At 45.3% G+C, this 24,382-nt stretch overlaps 1 protein-coding gene across 1 annotated transcript in view; it reads left to right on the top strand.

Moving 5' to 3' along the window:
- Positions 1 to 23,783, top strand: part of reck (reversion-inducing-cysteine-rich protein with kazal motifs) — a 92,400-nt gene extending 68,617 nt beyond the window's left edge. Inside the window, exons 15-21 of the mRNA XM_056299188.1 lie at positions 3,635 to 3,757; positions 7,095 to 7,266; positions 12,624 to 12,819; positions 14,113 to 14,323; positions 16,172 to 16,245; positions 19,440 to 19,595; positions 23,380 to 23,783. Coding sequence (XP_056155163.1) covers positions 3,635 to 3,757; positions 7,095 to 7,266; positions 12,624 to 12,819; positions 14,113 to 14,323; positions 16,172 to 16,245; positions 19,440 to 19,595; positions 23,380 to 23,598 — 1,151 coding nt within the window. The 3' untranslated portion in view covers positions 23,599 to 23,783. The remainder of the gene's footprint in view (positions 1 to 3,634; positions 3,758 to 7,094; positions 7,267 to 12,623; positions 12,820 to 14,112; positions 14,324 to 16,171; positions 16,246 to 19,439; positions 19,596 to 23,379) is intronic.
- Positions 23,784 to 24,382: the final 599 nt, after the last annotated feature.

The raw sequence follows: 24,382 nt of genomic DNA, 5'->3' as shown, positions 1-24,382 counted from the left end.
CTTATGTGTGATCAAGTCAGCGCAGGAGCCCATGATCAAGTAAAATCCACCAAGGGGTTGTTAAGTTGTTAGTTATTAAAGTCAAAGGTAAAAAGTTAAAAGCAAGCAGGCCAACAGACCAACGCCCCATCAGCTGAGAACTGATGGGGCGTTGTGATGGAGCGAATGGACTGTAGACTTTAGGCTGCAGTCACACACGTGCGAATGCAGGCGAATGAATGACCATCGCCTGCCGAGGCGAAATTCATATTTGGTCCTGCTGAATATGCACAGTGCAGGATGTGACGCACATGGAAGTCGGTTTGCTGGGTTGTGGTCCGTTTGAGTGGTTGTGGTTTTGGTCACACATGAGCATTTGTTGGTTTTGTGACGGGAAAATGTACACTGAAGCCCAGAGAAAGATAAACGTGTTCTCCTAATTGTCTCATGTTATGTACATGTTATCTTAGTTTTATGGACAAATGTGGAGGAAGAGCATTATTGTACAAGTTATATTTGTGTAAAATGAAATATGAATTAATGTTATTAATAATGTCTCCATTTAGGTACATTCGGTGCCTGTCTCGCGACTCACTGCCAGCCAGGCAGCATCTCTTGTGGGGCGGTTTGTAGTTTTCATGTTGTACAATACAAGCTGGTTAGACACAGCAACAATCAAAGTGTCTCCATCCAGGCTCACTGAGAAAACTACAGCCAATTACAGCCGAGTGGGGTCAACCACACACACTTCTTCGCTATTGTGGAGGTTGCAGATTCACCGGTCAAAGTTCACCAGAGTTGAACTCCATGCAAAGTCAAGATGCACATTTCTTTCCCCACTGGAAGCGAATGTTTTATTCGCCCCTTCGCTTGCATAGAAAAGAAGTGAAGAGGAGGTGAATATTCCATCCATCCATCCATCCATCCATCCATCCATCCATCCATCCAGCCATTATCAGAACCACTCATCCTGCCCTGAGGGTTGCAGGGATGCTGGAGCCTATCCCAGCAGTCATTGGGCAGCAGGCAGGAGACACCCTGGACAGGCCACCATGTGTGACCTTACCCTAAATGGGCTGACCCACTCTGTTCACTTTAAAAAGGCCTCTCAGGAGAATAGACACTGGAAGGCAGCAAAGCACCACACTCTCTGTGCATATTGTTTTCATTCTTCAGAGTGATGGATGGATGGATGGGTGGATGGCATTTATATAGCACTTTCCGAGCTGCAACAGCCACTCGTGTGGGATTATACCGTCATGGATTAAATTTTTTTACTATATTCAACACTGTGGCAGGATGAGGAAAGACACGGGAGACGAAGGCGAGTTTGAACTTTATTCCTCGGCTGCAAAACCAAACTGAAACAGGAACAACCCTGCACCAGAGAGCCCGTATCGCCCATATCGCCCGCACCGCGGGGGACATCGCTAACCGCTCGACTAAAGGGTCAGACCCGTCAGCCAGCGGCCCACGCGTCTACTTATCCATGCACGTTACAACACTTCTATTTGAGTGTATACAAAAGTATACAATGAAGATGTAGCTAAAAAATAAAAATAAAAATCCACACACACACCCCCCCCCATAATCATGAACAGAGAAACCCTTTCCATTTTGGCCAGCTTCTACTCAACAGTTTTGTCTCTTACATTAAACCATTACATTACATCACATTAAGTGTTTGCAAAGATAAGTTGGTGATTTATAGCATTGTCTTCTGTCTTAACGGTGTTTCGACAAACAATGCCCCATCCCCTGTAAACAGTTAGATTTAGCTATGGCTGGGAGGGAATCAGTGGGGTCTACTCCAGCAAACATGAACTCTGGTTGGCAGATTTGCATCAAAGAAGACATGAAATACCATATCAGTAGCTGAGTCACTAGTCACTCCTTATTTTAACCGTAAGAAAAAGAAATCAAGCTGCACACTCACAGCTGAACCAAACAAGCTGCCATGAGCCAGGAGGTCATCCAAAAAACAGGCATTCAGTATGCAGAACCCCAGCTAACACCCTCTCCATTAAGCACTCAAATGTGGCAGTGGCATTGCACAAACCAAAACAAAAGAACTTTATACTGCCATAGTCCCTTCCCTGTGCAGAATGCAGTCTTGGGCCGTGCTTCAGGAGATAGCAGGACCTGCCAATAGCCACTCCTTAAGTCCAAGGAGGGGAGCCAGGAGGAGCCAGCCATTCATCCACACATGGAAGGGGTTAGGAGTCCTTCTTGGTGACCTCATTAAGTCTCCCGTAGTCCACACAGAAGCACCACTCTCCCCCCTTCTTTAGCACCTTGACCACCGGTGAAGCCCAGGGGCCCTCAGAGGCCTCTATTGTGCCTGCACGCTGCCTTTTTGCGAGAGCCACGTTATCTACCTGTAAAGATAAACACTCAGATGCAGTTAGGAAGAAAGGCTTTGAACGCCATAGAAAGTCTCTGGCGAAAGAGAGAAACATAATCATACCGATGCAAGGAGAGCAGAAAGCTACGTTACCGAAGTCGTACCAACCTATGACGATTTCCCATTCAGCCCCTAGTCCAGCGTCCATGATTTGCCACAACTACCTCCTCAGCTTCCTCGTTGTGTTAGCAAACCCTCGCAGTGAACGCAAAGCAAACGAAAAAGCATTTGAAAATGTTCACGAATGTTTGCCTTTGCCTCAGATTTTGCTAATGTCCATAGAAAAGCAAATTATTTAGACAAACACGACGTAATTCTGCCATGTGTATTTCATGTCTGAATGACAGATTAACCATATCGAAGCATAACCGGGGCCGTCACGAACGTTCACCGTGACATGTTGAGCCTATTCTCCAAACCAGTAACGGATAACGTTATAGCCGAGGGACTTCGAAGAACTGTTGCAAGGATAACAGTAACTTAGCACAATATTAGAAATGTAATGTTATTGCCAGACTTATATATACAATGTGCAGTTACTATACAATACAAGAACAAGTACAAGTACAGGTCTCCAAATAGACTGAATGAATAAAGTGGAAAGCGTGTGAGTCTGCCAGTGTTGGCCTTGTGGCTGTTGGCCTTGAGAGGTACAGTTCCCATACCAGGCGGGGATGCATCCTGCCAGGACGCTGTCAGTGGTAACAGAGAAAAAGGTTTTCTGAATCTGTAGGGAGACACTAAACTTCTTCAGTTGCCTGAGGTGACAAAGACGCTGCATGCTTTTTTATTCAAAGTGTCTGTGTGAAGTGTTCATGTCAGGTCCTCAGTGATGTGTGATGTCTCCATCTGAAGCTACTCACACTCTCTACTGGGACCCTTTTGACAGAAAGAAGGGGTGTAGGTCTTTCACTTTGTCTTTCTAAAGTTCACAACAAGCTCCTTGGATTTAGTGACGTTCAGGGAGAGGCTGTTGGTCCGCCACCAGTGACAGATCCTCCCATCTTTTCCAGACAGGCCGTCTCAAGGTTGCTGGAGATCAGGCCCACCCACCTCTGTTGTGTAGTCAGCAAACTTAATGATGGTGTTGGAGCTGCTCCTGACCACATAGTCATGTGTGTAAAAAGACTAGGGGACTCAGGACACAACCTTGGGGGGCTCCTGTGTTTTGAGGGTGAGAGAGGTGGAGGTATAGCTGAGTGCAGGGTGGGAGTACTGATGTGTCAATGTTTGCTGTTTTGGGACCAACAGGCCATGGGACATCATTCAGGGTCAACTGCCACCCCTGCTCCTGTTTTGCTGGTGACACCATCTGCTCCACCAGACAATGCCTCAATATGGAGGGCTCTGATGAGGACCGCCAACGCTTTACTGGTGCGTGCGCACGTGTGTGTGTGTGTGTGTGTGTGTGTGTGTGTGTGTGTGTGTGTGTGTGTGTGTGTGTGTGTGTGTGTGTGTGTGCGCTTATACAGCTGTATTTGTGAGGACCGATTTGAGTTTTTAGCCATAGGAGTGATGACATGTTTGCAGTGAAGACATTTTTGCTGGTCCTCACCTCTTCAAAGAGCTATTTTAGAATCAGAATCAGATTCATTGCCAAGTACAAGAACATACAAAGAATTTGTCTTGGTATTTTGGTGCAAGAGGGAAAAATCAACAATAAATAGCAAAGATAAAAAGTTTAAAAAATATATATATATATATTTTATGTAGCCTCCTGAGACCCAGGAAAAATAATTTTGTTTAATTTCTATATTTTGTACATCAATTAAGTGTTGGGGTGGTAAAACACACATTGCAAAGAAAAACATGTTAAAACTTGATTTTGTTCAAATTTTACAACATGTCCACTGTAGTGGACACCCCCCCCCCCGCACACACACACACACACACACACACACACACTTGACGTCATTTTAAAGGCACATTTGTCCTCTTTAAGGGAAAACAGGACTGAATACAGTGGCATGTACATATAGTATGAGAGATATGAGCAAAAACGCTACGTCCACTATCGTGGACAAAAATGAATTGCTGGGTCTCATATAAGATAAAATGAAAGTGCAATCAACAGTGGTTCAGAGTTGAACATGAGACCACGTGACAGCCCCTGATGCCCGGCACTGGGTGGCAGGAGCCATACTTGTAAAAAGTTAAATTAGAATTTAAAGAAGTTATTTACAGAATGAGTTTTTACAGGGTAGTGCAGGTTTATGCAGAGTGACCATATACAGGGAGCACAGGGAAGATAAAAGGGGGTGGGCGGGCGGCAATGTCAGGATCTGTGGGTGTCTGGGGGCTTATTAGAAAGGCCTAATTCTATAGGGAAGAAGCTGTTCTTGTGGTGTGAGGTTCGGATTTTTATAGGCCATAGCCTCTTGCCAGAGGGGAGTGTTGTTTTTTTTGTTTTGTTTTGTTTTGTCCCCCCCCCCTTTTTTTTTCCTCCCCAATTGTATCCGGCCAATTACCCCACTCTTCCAAGCCTTCCCGGTCGCTGCTGCACCCCCTCTGCTGATCCGGGGAGGGCTGCAGACTACCACATGCCTCCTCCCATACACGTGGAGTCACCAGCCGCATCTTTTCACCTGACAGTGAGGAGTTTCACCAGGCAGCGTGGGAGGATCACGCTATTCCCCCCAGTTCCCCCTCCCGCCTGAACAGGCGCCCCCGTCCGACCAGAGGTGGCACTATTTCCATGGAGACATACCCACATCCAGCTTTGCACCCACAGACACGGCCAATTGTGTCTGTAGGGATGCCCGACCAAGCCAGAGGTAACACAGGGATTCGAACTGGGATCCCGGTGTTGGTAGGCAATGGAATAGACCACTACTCTCGCCAGTCACCCCCAAGAGGGGAGTGTTTTGATGAGACCATGGCCTGGGTGGGAAGGGTCGGCCATGATCTTTCCTACTCACCTCAGTGTCCTAGGTGTACAGGTGATAAAGGGACAGCAGGTTGCAGCCAATCGCTCTCTCAGCAGAGCAAATGTCACACTGCAGTCTGCACTTGTCGTTGGCAGTTGCAGCAGCTTACCAGGTGATGGAGGAGGTGAGGATGGGCTCAATGACTGTAGTCTAAATATGTGTGGTACATCCCAAAATTGTGCAACCGCTTTTGTGTTATTTAATTTGACTAGCTGAACGGTAATTTCTTTGATCTCCAGGTCCTAATATTATCTCTAATTATGTAGGTGACAATGACGTCCTTTATTTTTCATATGTATTGTGACGAGAAATGGTAACTGTAATCAGCACCCACACGGAACTTTTGACACTGGAGCCGTTGCGCCCCAGGTTGTCTCAGGGGGAAACCTCCGCCCACACCCCACATGCAACCTGGATGACAAACTGAGCACCGTGTCTTCATTGCTGCGACCTCTAACTGAATTTTACAGGTTAGTAGTTGGCGAAAGTTACCAATATCAACTTCTTAAAGCCTAGCCTCAGTTGGGTGAGTGGGGTATTTAATATCAAAGGATATTTTGATTGCATTTTAAGATTTGTGTCAAACTTTTAAAACTGAAATTCCACCACCGTGTAAAGGCGGCATGTTCAGATGCCGCTGGGTGGGCAGTCACCGCACCACGCATGTTTGGGTTTCTTTCAGCCAAGTATTGTCTTGCAAGCCGGTCACTAGGTTTTAGGTTGATTTACTTTGCAGTGTTTTGTTTGGGCTCCTACATATATAATAGCCTACGGAAAATCTGTATATTGTTAAGTACCTTATATAACAAAACAGTTATGCTACAGAGATGCACTTGTTTGTGGAGAATGTTAATAGTGTAATGTCTGCAGTTTCAAGTTAAAGTAATACTGTGATATTTAATTATAGCCTAATGGTTTTACATTGAAAATGTTTTATATTTCTCTATGAATGATAGTTCTGTTCAAATGAAGTGTGTAACTCCAGACTCCTCACAGACTACACGTTGCTTGCTTTAAGTACGGTTGATTATTGCTGTAACTTGCACTATATCATCATATTAGCCCTGATTCCCTTATATACAAGTATCCGAATATGTACCAGAATGTTGCTTGAAATACACCAGAAACGTGAGACACTCTGTGAGATATTATGGGACCACTGGATTCACGGATGTTTATGCACTTAAGCGGCATTTATGGACTGAAATATAGACTGACGCAGAGAAATGTTATGTGTTTAGTATTTTATTATGAATTTGAGGATAAATGCAATGTGGCTGATGAACAGAACACTCCGTGTCATCACTACTGCTGACCTCTACCTGTATTTTACAGGATATCCCTGTTCTTGCTGTGGTACCAAGTCTGGGACCCGTAACAAGTGCCCCATCGCCGGCTTTGGCAGGTTGAACTTGTTCAGCTGCTGCAGGAAGTACATCCTCTGCTTTTAGGGTTAGGACTTGGGTTTCCGTTGAGGTTTTAATGAGGATTAGGTTATGATTAGGGTAAAGTTTATGCAAGTAGGGTCAACGGTAGGGTTAGGGGCTAGTGAATAAATGTAGTCAATGAGGGTCCTCACAAGTATTGAAAAAAACAAGTGTGTGTGTTAGTACGTTGTGTGTGTGTATGTGTTTGTATGTGTCCTCTCTTTGTCCTAAGCCATGTTCTTAAGGAGTAATACACTGCATATCATTGTTGATGCTGTAAATGATTCTTAGCTTCAATCTGTTGCTATTTCTCCCCCCCCCCCATCTCTCCCCCCCCCTAATCATGTGCTCCTACAGGTCTTCCATGTGGCTGTCCTGACCATTTTGTCCCAGTGTGTGCTGGTAATGGGCGAACTTACCCCAGCGCCTGTGTGGCTCGCTGCATGGGCTTCAAGGATCACCAGTTTGTCTACGGCCACTGTCGCCGCAGTGACCCCTGCTCTACCAAACCCTGCCAGAGAAACCAGAGGTAGACACCTGGTTAGAAAATATGTAGGCTTGATGAGACATGTATGTTTTCTAATCAAACAAAGCCAGTATTTACTTCTTCCAAGTCTCCCAGAGCCACTTGTGATGAAACAGAGTCAACATTGCTGAAATCATTTTACCAATTATTACACACAATGTGTCACATTTATTGAGGCCTGGTAGCTCTGCGATTGGGGCAGATGCCCACAGGGGCTCTGATCGAACTATGCGTAAGGGTTGGAAACACCGCTGACAGAGCCATAGATATGCGTGGCTCTCCTGTGCTCCAATGTCCAGCCGGGCCCGTCGCCATCGGAGCTGTTGATTTGCATTTGTTTAGCAGCGACGGTGGTTGGGGGGGTTAGTCTCGACTTCATTGTTCAGTGGTGATGAGAGTGGTTGGAGCTGTTAGTGAGCGACTGTTGTTCTTGGAGGCTAGGCTTCTGGAGTCTCCTGGGTAGAGATGAAAGGACGGCATTGTAAGTGGGAGATAGGTGGTGTCGCAGACCTCCTCCTCTGTTGAGGGATGGTTTTTCCAGTTTCACATAGATGGCTTCCTTCACCCCTCTTTCAAACCATCTATCTTCTCTGTCCAAAATGTGTACGTTGCTGTCCTGGAAGGAGTGTGTCTTCTCCTTTAGGTGTAGATAGACTGCTGAGTCTTGTCCTGAGGAGTTTGGCCTTCTGTGTTGGGCCATCCGTTTGTGTAGTGGTTGTTTGGTTCCTCCTATGTATAGGTCAGTGCAATCCTCATTGCATTGTACAGCATACACCAGATTGCTGTTCCGGGTGTGTGGTACACGGTCTTTGGGATGAACCAGTCTTTGTGGGAGTGTGTTGCTGGGTTTGAAGTATATCGGGATGCGGTGTTTGTTGAAAACTCTCCTGAGTTTCTCGGAGACCCCAGAAACATACGGGATGACTGTGCTATTCCTTCTGTTCCTTTTCTCCTCGTCGCTCACCTGGTTGGTCTTTCTGGAACGTGTTGCAGTTTTCACAAAGGTCCACCTGGGGTAGCCGCAGGTTTTTAAAGCTCCCCTCAGGTGTTTGTGTTCTTCTCGTTGGTAAACATCTGATCACAAAGAGCCACGCATATCAATAGCTCTGACAACGACTCCTAGAGGATAAATACTGAGTCTCATCAGCAGCCAGTCAGACTAGCTTGGTCTAGTCAGGAAGGCACGAAGTGAGGAAGCCTCTTGGATGAGAGGCGAAACGTCTTCACGGATATATACCAAGTCCAGTTGCACTTGATTCAACTCCTTTGGAGAACCATGACCTGGATGAATGAGAACATTCACAGACATGTTGGAAACACCACAAGACTCCAGTGCACAAGGCAAGGTGGAAAAACTTGGTGTGGATTCGGACAGCCAGCTTCTGCCTTGAGCTTTTAAATGCACTGTGACTCACAGCTAAATCCCTCCTGATTTATGATCATATCCCTGAAGAAATACCTTATATAATGTGCCTAATGGAAATGAAGCCTCGCAGCATCCTGGAGTTTACTTCCTTTCATGAGGCCTGTCCACATAGCAATAGGAACATTAAAAAGTATACAGTACTGACCATGGTGGTGTAATTCAGACCAAGGTGGTGTAAATCAGATCCATGTTGGTGTAAATACCTAATTCAGTTTTTTGCAACCTGGGTCTTGTTTTCGTGGTTTTTACCATGATGTATACCTGTTATGATATCATTTTGTTCACCGGATCTTGGGCACTGGACCACCTGGAGAGTGCTGCGATATCGATCCGGAATCTCCTTAGCTCCCTGGCGATGATGGCAGTTCGCCTTTCGGGTCGATCACTGTGTTTGTTGTCCATGAGGGTCCGCACATTCCAGGTTCCAATGTAAGTTTGCTTCCGTTTACGTTTCTGACCGGTTAGTGGTGATCCCTCTGGGTTCGGTAGCCCAGACAGGAGTTTTCGAGGCAGGCTATGTTTAGGGCACCTTTTCCAGCCCCTTCCCCTACTGGGGTGAGCAGAGTGGATCCTAAATAGGGCTGCTCAGTAGTGGGTGGTGCAGCTGCCGAAAAGCTTTTTCTGCCTCAGCCCAAGAGCTTAACGACTGAATCAGACACCCACCGCCTGTGTGTCAGGTTGTGGCAAGGAGCTGCCAGACTTCACGGTCCTGCCCCCGTCACCACTTCCTGATCGCCACAGGACTTTGTCCGGGATGTTAAACGGTCCGATTCCCTTTCGGGAGGATGCCTTTGCGTGGAATCTTTTAATGTGGGGAGGCTGGTGCACAGGCAGCCTCCACACAGTCCTTGGCATAGAAAGACCGGGATCCAGTGGCATGGAGACCAAGACAACTGGGGGCCCTTCTTTGCTGCAGCCTTCTTCTGCCTTTGCGGCCGTTGTGGCGCTCCTCACAGCCACCATCTTCCACCCGCTCCGCCGTTGAGGACTTAGTTGCTATTAGCCCATAGCTGGGACAGTGGCTGAGAGACACCAGGGCGTGTCCACACACCGGTGGGCTTCTCTCTGGGGCCCACTGCTGCTCCGAGATCCCCTACAGTTTGGTCTGGGACCGCAAAGTACCCAGTTACCGTGTGTGGCCATGAGGAGGCACTGCAGGAGTCTTGGTGACGGAGAGGCTATGTACCGGCAGAAGGCGACTTACGCACTCAGCTCCTCTTTTCACCCCCTACAAGAGGGGGTTTGTTTCTAGTTTTTCAATGTGTATCTTCCATGTACATCTTTCATCAAGCCAAACTCCCAGATATTTAAATTCCTTTCCTTTTTTCATCGGTCGTCCATATAAATGGAGACTGTTCATCTATTTTTCTCTTCTTAGTGAAGTACATATAGCAAGACTTACTGGCTGAAAGTTTAAATCCCCATTTGTATGACCTTTGTTCTACTTTTAGAATCACCTCCTTAATCTTTCTCAGCACACTTGCATCATCTCTCCTCCTCATTCCTATAGCTCCGTCATATACAATACAAACAACTTTATTACTCACACTAGGGGCAATATGTTTGGAGCACCTTATTGTACACAAAACACAGAAACGTGCAAACAAACACAGAACACTACAGGCAGCTAAATGTGGACTAAGTTTATAAGATCTATAAATAATGAATGATGTTGATAGGCTAGATAAACTTGGTAAACACAATGAAACGATCAGATTTTTTTTAAAAACACGGCACATTTAGTAGTGGAATTGCAGAGGGCGTGAATGATTTAGAATAACAGTTAATTTTACAAGCAGGTAAAACATAATGACACCCCGATGGCAACAGAGAAAATTCCCTTGCAAGAACATGTCCAGAAGAAGCCAAAATACATGCTGCTTTCTGCAGGATTTGTTGGTTGCAAAAATAATTCAGATCTCTTTGTTTCACTCCGGTGATCTTGACCAGTCAGTAAATATCTGTAAGCAGTTATGGAAATGATTCCTTATATACTGGTTTGCACAGTAATCTGTTTTGCTTTCCACCCAGTCTTTCCTCGGTTCCATGATGCTAAAATCAACTTCAGCTTTAAGAAACAGCCAGGGGGGAAACGAGGTCATGTAAGACTGTAGTCTTAACTATGACGGGCATCTGTGCTGCCACACCCCCACGTCCCCCACCTGACTGTCTGTATTATTGTACTGGCTATATTATTGGCTGAAAAAATGTTTGAACTTGAACTTTTTTCTTGTTTCACTGGATACGCAAAGTACTAAGATCCTGTCCCCTCCATCTTCCACTGGCGAGATAAGATGGAAACCAAGCAGACTCAGATTCAGCTGAATTCCCGCAGCCCTTTCTTCAGACTCTTTTCATCTGATTCCTTGTTGTTGGACAATTCTCCTGATGATTTTTCTGGGTTCTTATTCTGATCTGGATTCTCATTCTTTTGCTCACGTTCTCTTCTTCCTCTTTCTAGAACACCCCACCTGTCTTTCTAGAAACCCCCCCCCCCACCTGGCTTTCGGGGGCACCGCACCTGGCTTTCTAGAGTACCCCACTTGTCCTTCTAGAATGTCCCACCTGTCTTTCTGGAACACCCCACCTGTCCTTCTTGAATACCGCACCTGTCTTTCCAGAATACCCCGCCCGTCTTTCCAGAATGCCCCACCCGTCTTTCCAGAATGCCCCACCTGTCCTTCCAGAGTATCCCATCTGTCTTTCTTGAATACCACACCTGTCTTTCTGGAACACCCCACCTGTCTTTCTAGAACACCCCACCTGTCTCTCTTCCCCCTGCTGTCTTAGTTGGCAGGCATGAAGGGCTTTTATTCTTTCAGATGATTGTGGTCACAAGTGCTGCAATAACATTAGCATAATAAGTGTTGTTTTAATCCTGTTTTATCCAGGAAAAATCATAAATATGAATACATTTTTAACATGTTTTGATGGTGTCAACATTTTTGAGTGTTTGAATAATTATTTTTTTTTATTCTTTCCACCACACCCACACACAACTCTCAAACCCTTATCTGCATCACACATTGATGGCTCTAATCTTATGCCATATCTTACAAAAACTCTTAACTTCCCTCTCAGCTCTCCATCACCAGCTCTCAGACAGAACCCAACAACCACACACGTGTGTTACAGTGCTACAATTCGATACGAGATGCTTTTCTCCAGAGCAACGTACATCTGAGAGTTAATACAACACAAACAAGGATCTAGTCAGGAAGCCACAATGCAAAAAAACTAGGTTCAAGTCCGATAGGACATATGTCTCAACAGGCAGTGCACAAAGGCAATGCATAGGGTGCATAGAAGCCTTTTTTATTTATTAGTAGTCTCGTAGTAGTAGTATTACATGCTTTCTCCATGGAGGGCAACAGAGAAACTGTGTGGCTGCCCCTCTGCATGGAACCCAAACTCCGCAGTACTTACTAACACTAGACTGTAGATTGGTGGCCATCCTATTCAGTTCTCTCGTCGGAGAGAAAGGTGTCATACGAGTTTGATACCATTTTCTTGTGGTTTTCGGTCGCCATCTATGGTTTGTTTGTTTGTAGCTCTGCTTACTTTTAATGACTTTCGGTGACTCCTTGAGACCTTTGGATTATTTTAATTTATTTTATGGTTTACATATTTTATGGATTTGTACCGGCTCATCGATTGCTGCACTGACTCCCTGCACTCCTGGTGAGAACTGTGTGGACTCAACCCTCAGCTGACTGAGCTAACAGATAACAGAGCTAACCTTCTTTTCTGTGAAACTGGTTTAATATTCCAGTGCCTTACGAGGCACAGTAATATTATTTTAATTAATTAATTCTTAATTAATATTAATAGTCAATGCGTGAGATAACCATAGCCTGTTTCAGGAGCTGTGTGTGTTTGTGGATTCAAGTCTCCTTTCTGTTTTTCTGTTCTTCCTGTATGTTTTTTCCTTCAGATGCATCCCAAAATGGCGGGTGTGTCTAAGTGACATAGCTGACTACCCCTGTCACCAGTACGAGTGTGTTGGTCGGTCTTCAACTTGTGACAAGAGTCACCTGGAACCAGCCTGTGACACAGACAGCATGGTCCACACCAGCCTCTGCCAGCTGCACCAGATGGGCAAGAGCCTGGCATACATGGGCCAGTGCCAGGTAGGATAAACATCATGTCACAGAATCTTGGCATGGATGAGTCCTGTGTCCACATATCAAAGGCCTTCATACTCTTCCTCCATGAGCACCAATTTACAGCATATCTCAGCATCTCTGCAGCAGCTGCTGGTTGAAAAAACCTGGACTCATGTTCTCAAATGCAGTAGAATTTAGTCTGCCATACAATAAAAAGCCCTTTCGCTGTACCAGTATAGCATCAGTACTATATTTGTACCAGTATAGCAACAGTACTATAGTTGTACCAGTATAGCAACAGTACTATAGTTGGACCAGTATAGCATCAGTACTATATTTGTACCAGTATAGCATCAGTACTGTAGTTGTACCAGGATAGCAACAGTACTATAGTTGGACCAGTATAGCATCAGTACTATAGTTGTACCAGTATAGCATCAGTACTATAGTTGTACCAGTATAGCATCAGTACTATAGTTGTACCAGTATAGCATCAGTGCTGTAGTCATGTCTGTCAGTAAAGTGTGTGTCTTTCCGTGCATGTGTATGCGTGTATTCGTGTTCATGAATGTGTATGTGTTCTCCTCATGTTCTCCTCATGTTCTCCTCTTGTCTGCGTGGGTTTCCTCCCACCACCAGTATAGCATCGGTACTATAGTTGTACCAGTAGAGCATAGTATCAGTACTGTAGTTGTACCAGTATAGCATCAGTACTATAGGTGTACCAGTATAGCATCAGTACTAGTATAGTTGTACCAGTACAGCATCAATACTGTTGTTGTACTAGTATAGTTGTACCAGTATAGCATCAATACTATAGTTGTACCAGTATAACATCAGTACTGTAGTTGTACCAGTATAGCATCAGTACTGTAGTTGTACCAGTATAGCAACAGTACTACAGTTGTACCAGTATAGCATCAGTACTGTAGTTGTACCAGTATAGCATCAATACTGTAGTCGTGTCTGTCAGTAAAGTGTGTGTCTTTCCGTGCATGTGTGTATTCATGTTCATGAATGTGTATGTGTTCTCCTCATGTTCTCCTCATGTTCTCCTCGTGTCTGCGTGGGTTTCCTCCCACCATCAGAAAGACATGCATGTTAGGGTTAATACTCCTGCCTGTGCCCCTGAGCAAGGCAATGGAAAAAAGAACTGGAGATGGTCCATGGGTGCTGCAGCTGCCCACTGCTCCTATACAATAGGCTGGTTACATGGAGAGCATGAATTTCATTGAATGTATGTACAGCGACAAAGTGTATTCTATTCTATCCTATTCTTTTCTTTTCTATTCTTCTATTCTACTCTTCTATTCTCAGGATGCCTGTGCAAAGCCACAGCAGATCTGTGGTCATAACAGTGAGACCTACAACACGGTGTGTGAGGCCTTCTCAGACCGCATAGCTGTGGACTATGAGGGGCCATGCCATGCAGTGGGGGTGGTGTCTGACTTTGTGTCTGACTCGGGGTGCAGCTTCATCTCCTGTCCTCCTCTGTCAAACCCTGGCTGTGTCCCTGTAACCCCGCCTGGTGAGTGGATACGCTCTTGCACACAGTCAGGGACACACTGGGCACGGTGGTATTTCCATTAAACTCATGGAAGTCTGGACCGGTGACTAATCCTATACTGTCTCCACTTAAACTATTGTGCAGCAGTGACTTGTGAGACAACTGGTCTGTCACTTTTCAATGAAAATTCATTTCACAGTGCTTTAATGGTACAGATGGACATAAATAGCTCAATTCTGATCAGCCGAGATACATATAATCATAAAATCTGCAACGAAGTCTGAGTCTAAATCTGAGTCTGAGTCTGACTCTAAATCTAAGTCTGAGTCTAAACCTGAGTCTGAGTTAAAGTCTGAGTCTGAGTTAGCTCATAAAAAACTGTCGCCGTGATTACTCTGTATCTTCTCTGTATCATCTCTGTATCATCTCTGCATCATCTCTGTATCATCTCTGCATCATCTCTGTATCATCTCTGCATCATCTCTGTATCATCTCTGTATCATCTCTGTATCATCTCTGTATCATCTCTGCATCATCTCTGTATCATCTCTGCATCATCTCTGTATCATCTCTGTATCATCTCTGTATCATCTCTGCATCATCTCTGCATCATCTCTGTATCATCTCTGCATCATCTCTGTATCATCTCTGTATCTTCTCTGCATCATCTCTGTATCATCTCTGTATCATCTCTGCATCATCTCTGCATCATCTCTGCATCATCTCTGTATCATCTCTGTATAATCTCTGCATCATCTCTGTATCATCTCAGTATCACCTCTGCATCATCTCTGTATTACCTGTATCATCTCTGTATTACCTCTGTATCATCTCTGTATTACCTGTATCATCTCTGTATTACCTCTGTATCATCTGTATGATCTCAGTATCACCTCTGAATCATCTCTGTATTACCTCTGTATCATCTCTGTATCATCTCTGTATCATCTCTGTATCTTCTCTGCATCATCTCTGTATCATCTCCTTATCATCTCTGTATCATCTCTGTATTTCCTCTGTATCTTCTCTGTATCATCTCTGTATTACCTGTGTCATCTCTGTATCTTCTCTGTATCATCTCTGTATTACCTGTGTCATCTCTGTATCTTCTCTGCATCATCTCTGTATTACCTGTGTCATCTCTGTATCTTCTCTGTATCATCTCTGTATTACCTGTGTCATCTCTGTATCTTCTCTGTATCATCTCTGTATCATCTCTGTATCATCTCTGTATCTTCTCTGCATCATCTGTATCATCTCCTTATCATCTCTGTATCATCTCTGTATCTTCTCTGTATCATCTCTGTATCATCTCCTTATCATCTCTGTATCATCTCTGTATTACCTCTGTATCTTCTCTGCATCATCTCTGTATCATCTCTGTATCATCTCTGTATTACCTCTGTATCTTCTCTGCATCATCTCTGTATCATCTCTGCATCATCTCTGTATCACCTCTGTATCATCTCCTTATCATCTCCTTATCATCTCTGTATCACCTCTGTATCATCTCCTTATCATCTCTGTATCATCTCCTTATCATCTCTGTATCACCTCTGTATCATCTCCTTATCATCTCTGTATCATCTCCTTATCATCTCTGTATCATCTCTGTATCATCTCTGTATCACCTCTGTATCATCTCTGTATCACCTCTGTATCATCTCCTTATCATCTCTGTATCATCTCTGTATCATCTCCTTATCATCTCTGTATCACCTCTGTATCATCTCCTTATCATCTCTGTATCATCTCCTTATCATCTCTGTATCATCTCCTTATCATCTCTGTATCACCTCTGTATCATCTCCTTATCATCTCTGTATCATCTCCTTATCATCTCTGTATCATCTCTGTATCATCCTCCAGGGGCCTGCTGTTCTTTGTGTGCCAGCGTGCTGCAGATCCTGTGGAACAAGGAACAGATGAACGTCTTTGCTAAAGTAAGAGTAACGTCGCAGTTCATCTTTTAATTCAAGTAGGATCTTATCACTGTAACAATGTACACATTTCACTTTCCAGTTTGATGATTTTAGGGGGAAAAAAACTGCAGTTCATAAGTGTGCACATTGTTGACATCTGCTGGTGGTGAGAGCTAACTGAAACATGTCAACTTCAAAATGAGTAGATAATTTAATGATGTGGTGACATGAGGCTGCTAGACAACATTGAATTATGTAATGATGACAGTAACAGACGAAGATGCTACAACTTCTTTACATTTCACTCAGGTTGCACACAGATTACTGTCCTGGCAGCAGTTATAGCCAGTTAGGGTGTCATGGCTAGTGACAGCCAGGTATGTTATCATTGCTAGTGACAGCCAGGTATGTTATCATAGCTAGTGACAGCCAGGTATGTTATCATAACTAGTGACAGCCAGGTATGTTATCATTGCTAGTGACAGCCAGGTATGTTATCATGGCTAGTGACAGCCAGTCATGTTATCATGGCTAGTGACAGCCAGGTATGTTATCATAGCTAGTGACAGCCAGGTATGTTATCATGGCTAGTGACAGCCAGGTATGTTATCATAACTAGTGACAGCCAGGTATATTATCATGGCTAGTGACAGCCAGTCATGTTATCATGGCTAGTGACAGCCAGTCATGTTATCATGGCTAGTGACAGCCAGGTATGTTATCATAGCTAGTGACAGCCAGGTATGTTATCATGGCTAGTGACAGCCAGGTATGTTATCATAGCTAGTGACAGCCAGTCATGTTATCATAGCTAGTGACAGCCAGTCATGTTATCATGGCTAGTGACAGCCAGTCATGTTATCATAGCTAGTGACAGCCAGTCATGTTATCATAGCTAGTGACAGCCAGGTATGTTATCATGGCTAGTGACAGCAAGTCATGTTATCATGGCTAGTGACAGCCAGGTATGTTATCATAGCTAGTGACAGCCAGGTATGTTATCATGGCTAGTGACAGCCAGGTATGTTATCATAGCTAGTGACAGCCAGTCATGTTATCATAGCTAGTGACAGTCAGTCATGTTATCATGGCTAGTGACAGCCAGTCATGTTATCATAGCTAGTGACAGCCAGTCATGTTATCATAGCTAGTGACAGCCAGGTATGTTATCATGGCTAGTGACAGCCAGTCATGTTATCATAGCTAGTGACAGCAAGTCATGTTATCATAGCTAGTGACAGCCAGGTATGTTATCATAGCTAGTGACAGCCAGGTATGTTATCATAGCTAGTGACAGCCAGGTATGTTATCGTAGCTAGTGACAGCCAGGTATGTTATCGTAGCTAGTGACAGCCAGGTATGTTATCATTGCTAGTGACAGCCAGGTATATTATCATAGCTAGTGACAGCCAGGTATGTTATCATTGCTAGTGACAGCCAGTCATGTTATCATGGCTAGTGACAGCCAGTCATGTTATCATAGCTAGTGACAGCCAGGTATGTTATCATGGCTAGTGACAGCAAGTCATGTTATCATGGCTAGTGACAGCCAGGTATGTTATCATGGCTAGTGACAGCCAGTCATGTTATCATAGCTAGTGACAGCAAGTCATGTTATCATAGCTAGTGACAGCCAGGTATGTTATCATAGCTAGTGACAGCCAGGTATGTTATCATAGCTAGTGACAGCCAGGTATGTTATCATTGCTAGTGACAGCCAGGTATGTTATCGTAGCTAGTGACAGCCAGGTATGTTATCATAACTAGTGACAGCCAGGTATGTTATCATTGCTAGTGACAGCCAGTCATGTTATCATGGCTAGTGACAGCCAGGTATGTTATCATGGCTAGTGACAGCCAGGTATGTTATCATGGCTAGTGACAGCCAGGTATGTTATCATTGCTAGTGACAGCCAGGTATGTTATCATTGCTAGTGACAGCCAGTCATGTTATCATAGCTAGTGACCGCAAGTCATGTTATCATAGCTAGTGACAGCCAGGTATGTTATCATGGCTAGTGACAGCAAGTCATGTTATCATGGCTAGTGACAGCCAGTCATGTTATCATAGCTAGTGACAGCCAGGTATGTTATCATGGCTAGTGACAGCCAGTCATGTTATCATGGCTAGTGACAGCCAGGTATGTTATCATAGCTAGTGACAGCCAGGTATGTTATCGTAGCTAGTGACAGCCAGTTAGGGTATCATAGCTAGTGACAGCAAGTCATGTTATCGTAGCTAGTGACAGCCAGGTATGTTATCGTACCTAGTGACAGCCAGGTATGTTATCATGGCTAGTGACAGCCAGGTATGTTATCATGGCTAGTGACAGCCAGGTATGTTATCATGGCTAGTGACAACCAGGTATGTTATCGTAGCTAGTGACAGCCAGGTATGTTATCGTAGCTAGTGACAGCCAGTTAGGGTATCATAGCTAGTGACAGCAAGTCATGTTATCATAGCTAGTGACAGCCAGGTATGTTATCATAGCTAGTGACAGCCAGTTAGGGTATCATAGCTAGTGACAGCCAGGTATGTTATCGTAGCTAGTGACAGCCAGTTAGGGTATCATAGCTAGTGACAGCCAGTCATATCTACAAAACAGTATGTGATAGGACATTTTTAAGATGATTTTCATGATCAGCAGCCCAAAATCCATAAAATACACCACAAGTGTTCAGGAAGTAAAATCTGCCCTTGACATGACATGGCACCGTTGGCTGTAACGTTGGTAATATTGGTAGATGGCATTGTGCAGCTGTTTTACAATATGAATCTCTTATCATGCTACGTACACTGGACATGTAGTCTTCCTTTTGTGACTACCTAGTCCACTGTGATGCCTGTTGGTGACACATGAGTTTATCTGCTGGTTCCCTCATGTAGGTCAAAATGAGATAAAACACACTGTGGACTGTCACTGTGGCTTTTAAAACCTTCTGCCCTTCATGTGGGGGAGGAACAGAATAAAAGCCAGGTTTCCTTGATGACATGAGAACTGAAGAAGATAGTCGTTGACAGTCCAGTGCATGTTCAGATGACTGATATACATCTCCACAGACATCTCTTATAAAGTGTCTCCTGAATGAGAAAATCTAAAGTGTAATCGCATATTGACCTGAGCAGTTCATGATATTATGATGTTGGTCACCTCTCCACATCTCTCTTTCTGTCTCCGTCTTCTTTCCGTTTGACCTTTAACCCCATCCTCCAGCTGAACAGGAACCAGCCGGTGACGGTGCATGACGTCCTCAATATGCTCCGGCTTCATGTGTCCATCCCACAGTGTGACGTCTTTGGCTATCTGAGCATCAACCATGAACTGGTGGTCCTAATCGCTCCTGTCGACCAGAAGCCCACCCCGCTGCAGGTGACTGATGCCGAGTCCACGCGTTCATGGGTCTTTCTGAAAACAGGGTTTTTCCTCCTTCGTTCTTAAAAAACCCCATCCAGGAGCGTCTGGGTAGTGTAGCGGTCTATTCCATTGCCTACCAACACGGGGATCACCGGTTCGAATCCCCGTGTTACCTCCGGCTTGGTCAGGCATCCGTACAGAAACAATTGGCCGTGTCTGTGGGTGGCAAGCCGGATGTGGGTATGTGTCCTGGTCGCTGCACTAGCGCCTTCTCTGGTTGGTCAGGGTACCTGTTCGGGGGGGATTAGCATGATCCTCCCACGCGCGACATCCCCCAGGTGAAACTCCTCACTGTCAGGTGAAAAGAAGCGGCTGGCAACTCCACATGTATGGGAGGAGGCATGTGGTAGTCTGCAGCCCTCCCCGGATTGGCAGAGGGGGTGGAGCAGAGACCGGACGGCTTGGAAGAGTGGGGTAATTGGACAGATACAGTTGGGGAGAAAAAGGGGGGGGGGGATCCCATCCACACAAACACTCTGTCCAAATGAAAATGTAGAAACACAATGTAATGTAAAGCACTGTCAAGAGTATGTCCAACCAACAGGTGGCGATATATCCCTAAGGCCATGTTGGCCAATCAGAAGCCTGAAAAAAGGCCAAAAACTTGTTTCCCCTGTCTACGTGTCAACACTGAAAACGGAGTTTCTGAAAATCTTCCTCCAGGAAGGAGTTTTTCACAAAAGGTCCATTTCCGGTGACCTGAGACGCAGTGTGAGTGGACAAAAGACCACAACGCTGCGGAAAACTGTTTCCACAAAGACCCGTGTACATGAGACTAGTCATAAAACAAGCAAGCATGTGTGTGTGCAACACACCTGCAGCATAAGCACTGGTGTACACACACACACATACATGCTGTGGGGGAGGATATTTCAAGATAAATAATTGTTGACACAAACTCTTTGTGTAATGTTTGGTGTGAGGGGACAGTAAGAGAGACAGAACAGTGAATGGTCTGTCAGGCCCTCGTTAAACTGTAACTAACGATGTGTTTGAGGATCGCTGCTGCACACACACACAGATAAACACCACTGGGAGTTTCCGTATCAACAGAAGGCCGGTGAAACACCAGCAACACACATCAACACAGTTCCTCATGCAGGTTCCACATGCATGCCCATGTCTAGTGGTCCCCCACTCCTGCTGCTGGAGATGAATATCTGTCCTCCAGCCATGTGGTTTAAGATGCAGAGCACCCTCCATCCATCTGTCTGCGTCTTCAGCATCACATCTCATGTTGGACTGGGACTGTTTGGTGGCCCACAGAGCTGAACCTGTACTGAACCTGTACTGAACCTGTACTGAGCCTGTGCTGAACCTGTACTGAACCTGTACTGAGCCTGTACTGAACCTGTGCTGAACCTGTGCTGAACCTGTACTGAACCTGTACTGAGCCTGTACTGAACCTGTACTGAGCCTGTACTGAACCTGTGCTGAGCCTGTGCTGAGCCTGTACTGAGCCTGTACTGAACCTGTACTGAGCCTGTACTGAACCTATACTGAACCTGTACTGAGCCTGTGCTGAGCCTGTACTGAACCTGTACTGAACCTGTACTGAGCCTGTACTGAGCCTGTGCTGAACCTGTACTGAAGCTGTACTGAGCCTGTGCTGAGCCTGTACTGAACCTGTACTGAGCCTGTACTGAGCCTGTGCTGAACCTGTACTGAAGCTGTACTGAGCCTGTGCTGAGCCTGTACTGAACCTGTGCTGAGCCTGTACTGAACCTGTGCTGAGCCTGTACTGAACCTGTACTGAGCCTGTACTGAGCCTGTACTGAGCCTGTTCTGAGCCTGTACTGAACCTGTACTGAGCCTGTGCTGAACCTGTACTGAAGCTGTACTGAGCCTGTACTGAACCTGTACTGAGCCTGTGCTGAGCCTGTACTGAACCTATACTGAACCTGTACTGAGCCTGTACTGAACCAGTACTGAGCCTGTACTGAACCTGTACTGAGCTGAACTTGCCATCCTGTGAACCTGCCGTGCTGTGAACCTGAGGAACCGTGCTGTGTGAGGCCTTGTTCTGGATGAGAGGATCGACTGAAATAAGCAAAATGTTGATGGGTAAAAATGGAGGTGAACAAAATAATGAAGGAGGAAGAAATGAGGGTATGAAGAAAGGATGATAAAGATTGGTATAAAGGAATGAAGGACACATAGGAGCGTTGAGTTTACATTTCTTTATACCTTGTCTTTTTTATTTTCCGTGTCGCTGTGTCCTTATGAACAGCCAGCAGTCTGTGGCCTTGCTGCTGTTCCACTGAGAGGAAATACTAAAAGGAAGCAAAACTACACGGCGCTCTGAAAATGATTCATGATGCTGAAAAACGCTGGCTTGAACCGGCTTTCTCTTGCTGTCAACACACCATCTACTTTCTCTTCTGCCCCTCTGCACCAGACCTGGTGTCCACGTGGCAGCTCCTCATCAGCTCTCATCTGCCTCACCTCATTATCACCTCATCACAGCACACTGTGAGAACAAACTTTTAAAAGAATTACTACATAATTATGTGTCACTCAGACAAGGTCCCTGTAGTGTACACAGCAGCGGTCCTGATTCAGCGCTGGATCACTCTGAATGGCTGTTGTTACTCAGCGCTCCACCGCTCATGTGCATGCCTACAGGTGTGGTCTAGGCTACATTAGGTTGAAAAGTGAACATCTGTATGAAAAATAAGTGAACATCTGTACGAAAAATAATATTAATGTAACATTCAAACAGAGTTAAAGTGTTATTCAGTGAAATGCAGTTTTTAACCTGGATCTAAACGTACTCACACCTTGGACAAGTCTGATGTCTTCATGTAAGCTACATGATGGCCTCACCGCGGCGGCTCTTCACCAGCAGCCCGGATGACCTGCAAGGTCTGGAAGGTTGATATTGTACAAGCTGGTCAGTGATGTATGATGTAGTTCAGCCCTGAACCATCAACAGGTTCATAAAGGAGGAGCAGCATTTTAAATGGATTCTGTGATGCAGTGGGAACAAGTGAGGAGATGTGAGACCCGCAGTTATAACCTGTCTTCTGACTCCTCATCACAACTCCAGCAGCATGGAGTATGAAACCAACCATCAGCTTCATGTGCAAGCAGGCGTGACGTTTCATTAGAGTTACAATGGCTGCTTAATGATGGGGATACCTGCCGTCAGCTGAGACTGAAGAGGTTGCCTGGATGAGTGATGAAACGTTCCTGTCAATAAACGTGGTATCCAGAGGAACTGGTTCACCTTTCTGGGATGTCTAGTTTTATTGTTATCACAGAAAATGACGGGGGGGGGGTTGTCATCGCTTCTGAACAGATGTATAATTCAGTCTAATTTACTCAATGAATCTAACTTCAGAGTTCAGTTTCCCCAGATGGAGGGTTGGGTGGAGGTCAAATGCTAAATTCATCATTTATCATCAAATGGCGCTACAGTGTAGCACATGGTTAAGTTTTGATGTCATTTATTTTTGTCAGATTTTGTGAACAGATAGATTTTGCGTTGAAAATGTAATTCTTAGAAATTGTAACTTTCAAAGTTATTCAACCACTCCCAGTTCAACTCCGAATAACAGATTAAAATACTGATATTTTGTGGACTAAAACATGTACAGATACCAGTGGTGTTGTATTCCACCCCTAATGTAAATGCACTTGGTGTTCTTCATTCATAAGAGGGAACAAGAGGACAGCAGCAAAGACAAGTCAGTTGCCTCCTCAAGTGACTGTTGGATGTGTGTCCTCTCTTTGGCAGATTGAAGCCTGCAGCAAGGAGGCTGAGAAGATTGACTCTCTCATCAACTATTCTAGCCCGACGCTGGTCTCCCATGTGCCCCTTTCTGCACTTCTAACCTCTGAGATCAAAACCGCCACCATCCACTCCTCGGGGATGACTGCACAGTCTTTGTCCCTCAGCCGGTGCCTGCTGCTGGGCCTTCTTGTCATTTTAGCCTCCGGTACCCACCGAGTCTAGTGATTCTTACCCAGTTCCTACACCCCTGTACCTACACCCATGTTCCTACATCCTTGTTCCTGCACCCCTGTTCCTACACACATGTACCTACACACATGTTCATACACCCCTGTTCCTACACTCCTGTTCCTACACTCCTGTTCCTACACTCCTGTTCCTACACTCCTGTTCCTACACCCATGTTCCTATACTCCTGTTCCTACACTCCTGTTCCTACACTCCTGTTCCTACACTCCTGTTCCTACACTCCTGTTCCTACACCCATGTTCCTACACTCCTGTTCCTACACCCATGTTCCTACACCCCTGTTCCTACACACATGTTCCTACACCCATGTTCGTACACCCCTGTTCCGACACCCCTGTTCCTATACCCCTGTTCCTACACCCATGTTCATACACCCTTGTTCCTATACCCCGTTCCTATATCCATGTTCATACACCCCTGTTCTATACCCCTGTTCCGACACCCATGTTCGTACACCCCTGTTCCGACACCCCTGTGCTCTGTTCCTACACCCATGTTCCTACACCCATGTTCGTACACCTCTGTTCTGACACCCCTGTTCCTACACTCCTGTTCCTACACCCCTGCTCCTACACCCATGTTCCGACACCCCTGTTCCGACACCCCTGTTCCTATACCCCTGCTCCTACATCCCTGTTCCTACACTCCTGTTCCGACACCCCTGTTCCGACACCCCTGTTCCTACACCCCTGTTCCTCCACCCCTGTTACTACACCCCTGTTCCTACACCCATGTTCCTACAGCCCTGTTCCTACGC

This window comes from Lampris incognitus, chromosome 19 (genome assembly GCF_029633865.1).
Source record: "Lampris incognitus isolate fLamInc1 chromosome 19, fLamInc1.hap2, whole genome shotgun sequence".
Classification (NCBI taxonomy): domain Eukaryota; kingdom Metazoa; phylum Chordata; class Actinopteri; order Lampriformes; family Lampridae; genus Lampris; species Lampris incognitus.
The sequence above is the reverse complement of the archived record's forward strand: the minus strand, read 5'-3'. Positions and strand labels throughout refer to the sequence as shown.